Source organism: Mytilus galloprovincialis, chromosome 7 (assembly GCF_965363235.1).
Source record: "Mytilus galloprovincialis chromosome 7, xbMytGall1.hap1.1, whole genome shotgun sequence".
Taxonomy (NCBI): Eukaryota; Metazoa; Mollusca; class Bivalvia; order Mytilida; family Mytilidae; genus Mytilus; species Mytilus galloprovincialis.
The window spans coordinates 78,248,250-78,255,596 of record NC_134844.1 but is presented as its reverse complement, the minus strand read 5'-3'; the positions used below and the strand labels follow the sequence as shown (position 1 = coordinate 78,255,596).

Here is a 7,347-nt window from a genome sequence, read left to right as displayed (position 1 = left end):
GTGCTACACTTGTTCACAAGTCATATATTTTGTCAATAGATTTTACATTTTTGTCTTTTCAGTTTTAATTGAGGTTATATAATATGAGTACAATGTAGCTAGTTTGTCGTCTTCTCTTTCATTAAATGAACATGATTTCAACATAAAATATATAATTCATACTCATACTTCTAGACATTAAATATGTAACATTTAGGGGAGTACAGCCATTAGAAATCATTTACCAGAATGAAGCACAAAGAAAGAGAATGATGAAACTAGCAGAAAATGTGGTGTTTTTAGATGCTACATATAAAGGTATATACTTATATATAATCATGGAAATTTCAATTTACAATATTGATACGTGTAAAAAAAATGAACTGTGTGACAATAAACTTACAGCATATTTTTTCTTTGTTTATGGATTAACTGCCTATGGTTATTCATTCTATGCTCTTGTTGCAAGAGATGAACAGCAAGGCCGGGGCACTCCTCTTTCGTACTGTATCTCGTCAGATGATACTGGTGAAGTTGTCAAAATATTTCTGAGATCTCTGAAGACTACGGTTGAAAATCATGGATTTGATTTCTGTCCAAGGTTTGTGGGTATCAAAGTTGACAATATTTCGAATTCAATATCATTGCTTATTAACACTTTTCATTTTCGTCTTATTATTTGTTTACAATTAGTTACATTATTCGGAGTCAACACCAAACCTGATATGGATATAAAAGATAAATGAAGGCCGTTCAATTATATCTTTTAATTAATTTGTCTGTCAAAATTACAGGTTAAACTATGACATTATTCACATATTCTTGCAGTGATATTTATTTGACAATTGACCAATAGACAATGCTATGAAAGATTCATCTAAAGAAACATTTTTTCCTGCATATCAAAATTAATACAATTAAGGTCAACAACAATTTCAGTTGAATTTTGGCAAAGAATATCAGATAAATAATTTTGCATAATAATATTTATCTCATGGACTAATGAAACTTACAAAAACATCAATTTCCTTAAAAACTTTTGAGAGTGATCTATGGAAGGCCATAAAACCAAAGCATGTAAGATTAATTCATAGTCAGGTTTACATATAACATAATAATTAAAGCTTTGTTGGGCTTGTTTCCAAAGTTTTCAATCACAAATTGAGAATCTAATTGATATAAAAAAAAAATAAGAATTTACATAATTATTTACAAATGAACAAATAGTATTATAGAATAAAACCAATATGAGATAAAGGTACAAATTGTTGATACTGCAGTGTTACATTTTGTTTACTAGATCTTTTATGGTAGACAGAGATACCAAAGAAATCAGCGCAATTAATGAAGTATTCCCAAACAGCTCCGTTTTACTTTGCTGGTTTCATGTTTTACAGGTATTATATCATTTAATATATTTATCATACATTTTACCTTATTCTTTATGGGAAAAAAATCAGTTATGAAATGAGAGTTATTCTGTGAAATTTCACTCTATTGAATCAATAGGTATTAATTGCATTGGATTTAACATTTTATATCTTGTTTTTGTTTATAAGCCTGAGGTCAGTTTTGATTTAATAAATCAACTCTTTCGCATTAATACTCATAGATCAAATATTATCTTGTTGAAAAATAATTAGTCATGATATATTTAAGACAATATTAAATTATTATTATCAAGAAATCTTTAAGACATGAACTAAATATAAATGATTTGGTTTACAGGCTGTGTACAGATGTTTGAATAAAAAAGAATCTGGTGTATCAGGACCCATGCACGCACAAACCAGAAAAAAAGTTATTTACTATATCAGAACTATGAAAATATGTACCAAGGTAATCAAACGTGCTAGTTAAGACAAATAAAATATAAAGAACCTATGATACCACAGTAAAATAGAATAATTTTTAAATTGGTCAATAATTTTTAGTTGTTCCTGACAAATTCAAATAATGTATTCGAATATTAAATATGTACTAGGTGAATGTTAATTTACATTGTATAACTGGACCTGAATCTGATATTTTTTTTTATAACAGTCTTATATGCAGAGGATGTGAAACATTGTTTTTAAAAATTAATCACGAGTTTCTGGCTTCACAATGAAACACGATTGGTTATTGATATGTTAATATTATAAGAAAAATCCCTGTAGAAATGAGACATCAGCATGATCAGTGGGATCTTTTTCTCTTTTTCCAATATTGTAATTGTTTAAATATCAAAAGATGATAAATCATATCAACAAGATTTTTCAAAATGAGTCAATTAAAACGCAATAATAATAATAAAAAAAATATAATCAATGAATTCTAGTGGATAAAAGATAAAAAAAAACAAAAAAAAAAAAACAACAGTAAAACATATAGCAATGAATCTCTATTGAATTATATCAGTAAAATAATTTAGAAAGTACAAAGAGTTGCTTAATGCGATTTAAAGATCTTACCTATAAATGTACAATGCTTATGAGTACATGGGTGTTTAATCTATAAATTCTGTTTCTATACTCAAAAGAAATGTGTCAATATAATTTTTTATCAGAAAGAAGACTTTTCTCAAAAAGTTCAAATGTTGCAAGAGAAGATGCATTCCAAACAAATAACAGACTACTTGTTAGGCAACTGGTGTACTGACAAGTGGGGATGTCGATGGGCCAACTATGGAAGACATGTTTTTATGAAGATCAAGATACAAATAACTTAGTTGAAAGGTTATTAATACATTATATTACTATACACCTTATATATTACAAGATCGAAATTTTAAGCATCATCTTTTTATTATCTGTTTGATAATAGTAACTAAGTATATTTTATTGTGGGGATAAATTTTCTGAACTGTCTCTGTTTTTATGACCTGAAGTATTAAAAGTGTTACACTTTGTCTAAATCCTACTTCTTCGTGGGTAACCAAAGACTTAAAATGATATAAACTATACAATTTTTAACTATACGGAGAGATTATTGCCGTTTTTTCATGATAGGGTTATGCAAATTTAATACAAATATCATAATCGTCAATGCAAGTCGATAATTACATAAAAGCAGACAAAATGAAAAATGTAGTTTAGCAAAACCTGATGTGTATGAGAACATTAAAAGAAAAAATATAATGCTACTTATAACATTCAAATGTATACACATTAAAATTTTATGTACTTTCTATTTGTACATTCAAACATAAATCATAAAACTAATTCAAAGTCATTAAAATTTTGCCGTTTTCAGGTTTTTCCTGGGCATGAAATACCACTTCCTTGGTGGGTATGCCAATATCAGAGTAGAGGACTTACTAATCCTACTCCATTGAAATGTAACTATGTTTTATGAGTAAGTAATTTTAAATTTGTCACAATCCTGTTCTTCTTATCGTTCACTTGAATCGTCTGAAATTAGAAAGATCATTTCAATTTAAGATGCAAATACATTGAGTATTAAATACTGTAAATTCAATTTTTTAAGAAATAATTTATTAATAGGTCTTTGAATTATGTTTTCATAATCAAAAATAAATAAAAAAACATCGTAATTTTAGCTATCTAGATGAACTCGAAAAGATTGGTCGCCTGAAAAATATGGGAGGACAAAGGGAAGACAAAAGTAAATTGACAGCAGAGAATATGCTCAAGGCAGGACTCGACCAAACTGTGCAATGGACTTCTTCCACAGAATGCACTGTTCCATCACAGACAGCATTTGGGACGTTTTATAATGTGGACATTGTCAATGTAGTGTGCAACTGTCCAGCTGCAACAACAAGAGGTAAGTTTTTTTATTATCTTAAGTCAGTTCAACAATGTTCAAAAGTACACCATCAAGTATGAATTGTTGAAATCAAGATAATTAATTTCGGGTGCCGTAAATGGTCCCGGAAATGCTTACCCTTCTGGAGCACCTAATTTTTCTTCAGGTTTATAGTTCGTGTTGTTTATTATTGTTTTTTTACTGTTGTTGTAAATGTCCTTTGGTTTTATGAGTCTCCCCGGTTTTGTTGTCTTCCAACAAGGCTTTATCAACCGTCATCGGGTTATGCAAGTGCAGATAATCATTTGCCTCATCAACTTGTCTAAAACGATGCGATCCAATTTAAGTAAATCTTTACTGAATGTTCATTGGTGGTTTTGTTTAAAGTTTGTACAATTGGAAGTAAACCATAAGCTAGGGTACAATGCATTTATTTATGTTCCATTACTATTTTTCAGGAATGTGTAAGCATGTTCATTTAGCTGAATTGATTGCTTCTAAAAGGAACATCGACCTCACTGTAGAGCGCAGATCAGAAGCAATGAATGTATTTAATGCAGAACAATATTTTTATGACAAAGATAACAACCAGGTAGAGGTTTTGTCCAGATTGGGAAATGTATCAGTTGTTAATTTGACCTTATTCAAATGTATATGTTTTGCCAATAGCCATGGTATACATTGTATCAGTTGTTAATTTGACCTTATTCAAATGTATATGTTTTGCCAATAGCCATGGTATACATTGTTTTTGTGTGATGGTAGCAAAAATGGTAGTTCCATCACCTGACATAGAGTCTACTTCAATTGATGAAACAAGACAACAATTAAAGGAAGACAAAGAAACAACCGACCAGGCTATTACAAGAAAAAATGAGTAAATCAATATATATGTAAACAATAAAAATTTTCAGACAATTGACGTGAAAAAAAATAAAACTATTTTACAAGCACTCACAACGGCATTACATATGTGTAAGACAACCAACTTTTCCAAAACAACAAGAAAGCGAAAGCAACAACCACTGTTTCCAATCAGAAAATCCAAAAGTTCAAAAACTGATCATGACTATTCAGTTAGCCGAAAGTGTGTTCTGAAAAAAAACGGGGGCGTACAGATAATGATGATGGCAGTTTTAAATCTACCCACAGAAAGAAAGGATCCATTCGTAAACCATTTCAATGTAAAAAATAATGAAATATTATACTGATTTTGAAAAACTGCTTTTTCTTGATATTCATTCAAAAATTGTATATGTTACATTGGTGCCTAAAGGCTTTAAATGTAGGACATATACAGTTTGCTCTTGAAATGTTTTGCAAAGATACTGATGTTACCAAATGTATATAATTTGATACAACAATACCTATTCCTAATGAAGATTTTGTCAAGCAGATACATTGGCTAATTATTACATTGGTCTAGGTCTGTTTGCTGTCTCAAGTAGGTTATATTTTTTAAGCAAATGATCAAATATGTTTTAAGTTAATATAATGCGTGTGATGTGTCTAATAAATTATTACCTGGCAGCATTGTCTCTATTGTCTTCCAAAAGGCCTCAAAAACTTTCCCATGCATTGCCTTGTTAACATTTGTTTTATTTAGTTCGCCTATAATATGGTCAATAATTTCTCTGCAAATATAAGTTAAGACAGCAATTTTATTATTACAGGACATTTCTTTACCTACATAATTTTATATAATGACACCATTTTAATTCTTCTAGTTTCAATAAGAATCATTTAATCTAAACAAAGAAAAGACTTTACAAGAATGCATTTTATTTTATTGACTTAAATATTCTTTTTAAAATGTTTTAATATGTTGGTACTATAATGTTTAATTTATATCATTAATAACAAAAATTGTATTCAATAATTTCAAATGTTTCCTAGCTACAATAAAATAGAGCATGTTAAACCGTTGAAAAATACATGAGAAAAGCAATGTTATACATATCAACAATAAAACATAGGACAAAGTCGAATTGTGAGGCCAAATTAAATAGTAATTTGTACATCAATAATTATAAGTCAATTGTTCTACCTAGCTTTCCGATAAAAATGTAGTGTGGATTGTTTCAAGTTTATGACCAGTAAGAAGTAGATTGTATATGAGTTTATAGTTAGTATTCCAACGATGCTAATAATTTTAAAATGATTGATTACATGTCAGTTTGCTTTGATAGGTTTATTATTTAGTACACAGAGAAATATGAAACTTGCACAACCTTGAGTTGTTGTGGTCGGGTTGTTGTCTCTTTGACATATTCCCCGTGTCCATATAGTTATATTCAAACAAAATCTATTTTTGAACAGCTGGTAGTATGTTTGTGTTTGAATCATGTTTTTTTTTTCAATTACTTATGATGTGTCATTTCTCTGTATATTAAAATGATAACTACACATTTCCATTTGCAGTTAACACACTTGTTCATTTTCTATATATACATTTGTAGACCTCGAGTACAAAAAGATAGGTTGCATTATAGACTTGATTATGAATTTATGATCTGAATTTTGTTACAAATTAAGTCTAGAATAATTATTGAAACAGATAGGCAATTAATTGAATAGATGAGAATACTCAGTTTATAATTGATTGTTTAGAAGATATCACCTTAACTAGAAATGGGATTTGATAACCTCTGGTGTCCTTAACATGCTAGAATGGGGTAACTTCTGGTCACCTTATTCATATATTGGATTTGGTGACCTCTGGTCACCTTTTGTTAATATTGGATTTGGTGACCTCTGGTAATTAGATTAAGTTACCTCTGGTCACCTTATGTTTAAATTGGATTTTCGATTATGAAACGCAGTAGCTCCAACTGGATAGCCCCGGGATCCTCACCACTTAAGACTGATCGTAAGATTTGTGCGCTTTTTCCTACCGTTTCCTCGGCACCCTTATCGCACACTTCTGCTGTGTACTGTTCGAGTAGCGCCTCGGGAGTTAGATGCTCCCTTGCTTTGGTAGGTAGCGGCACCGCCGTCGCGACGTGGTCCGTAACACCCTTATCCGGTTTCGACTTGCATGCGTCTTTCAAACTTTTACGTTTGTCGGACACCTGTTTATTTGTCTTTCCCGGCAAGTGCAAAGCTATTGCCTTGTTAATGTTTTTAGTACCGCCAACTCTTCGCATAATGCTTGGAGCTTTTTGACTTCGTCCTCACTCCAGACTCCCCTTGGTTTGGATTTGGGCTTTTTGTCAGTATTTGAGCCGACTTCTTCGATTCTTGTTCGATTCACCCGTTTCCGTTCTTTATCCTGTTTGACATTTTGGATCCGGTGAGTGTTCCTCAGATCCGGATGTGCATGTCGTTCGTGTTGGCCTAGGCCTATTTTCGACTTGAAGTTTCTCTCACAGATTGTACAGGGGAATTGCGCCTCCGTACTTTCTGCCACCGAGGGATCGGCTTCGACCTGGTCTTCTGGTGCGAGTGGAGATGTGGCTGACAGTGAAGCGACTGCGTCTGATGGATCTGCTTTTCGTAGCTCCCCTTCGTGTACAGTCTTGCTTGTATCGCCCTTCTTGCCGTTTTCTACATTTAGGGAAGTGGCAGGCTGTTTACCTCAGACGATTTCGGTTTGTACCGCATGCGGCACATTAGAAA

The 7,347-nt window shown here is 31.4% G+C and overlaps 1 protein-coding gene and 1 long non-coding RNA gene across 2 annotated transcripts; both read left to right on the top strand.

Annotated features, from left to right (window-relative positions):
* Window positions 1-424: 424 nt before the first annotated feature.
* On the top strand, window positions 425-2,748 carry LOC143083724 (uncharacterized). Its single transcript, XR_012980856.1, has 4 exons — window positions 425-580; window positions 1,280-1,376; window positions 1,708-1,818; window positions 2,528-2,748. It is a non-coding gene; the product is annotated as an uncharacterized LOC143083724 (long non-coding RNA).
* A 464-nt stretch (window positions 2,749-3,212) lies between these two features.
* Window positions 3,213-4,426, top strand: LOC143084280 (uncharacterized). Its single transcript, XM_076260689.1, has 3 exons — window positions 3,213-3,315; window positions 3,521-3,747; window positions 4,188-4,426. The coding sequence occupies exons 1-3, from the start codon at window positions 3,305-3,307 to the stop codon at window positions 4,424-4,426; spliced, it is 477 nt and encodes a 158-aa protein (XP_076116804.1). The 5' UTR covers window positions 3,213-3,304.
* The last annotated feature ends 2,921 nt before the right edge of the window (window positions 4,427-7,347 follow it).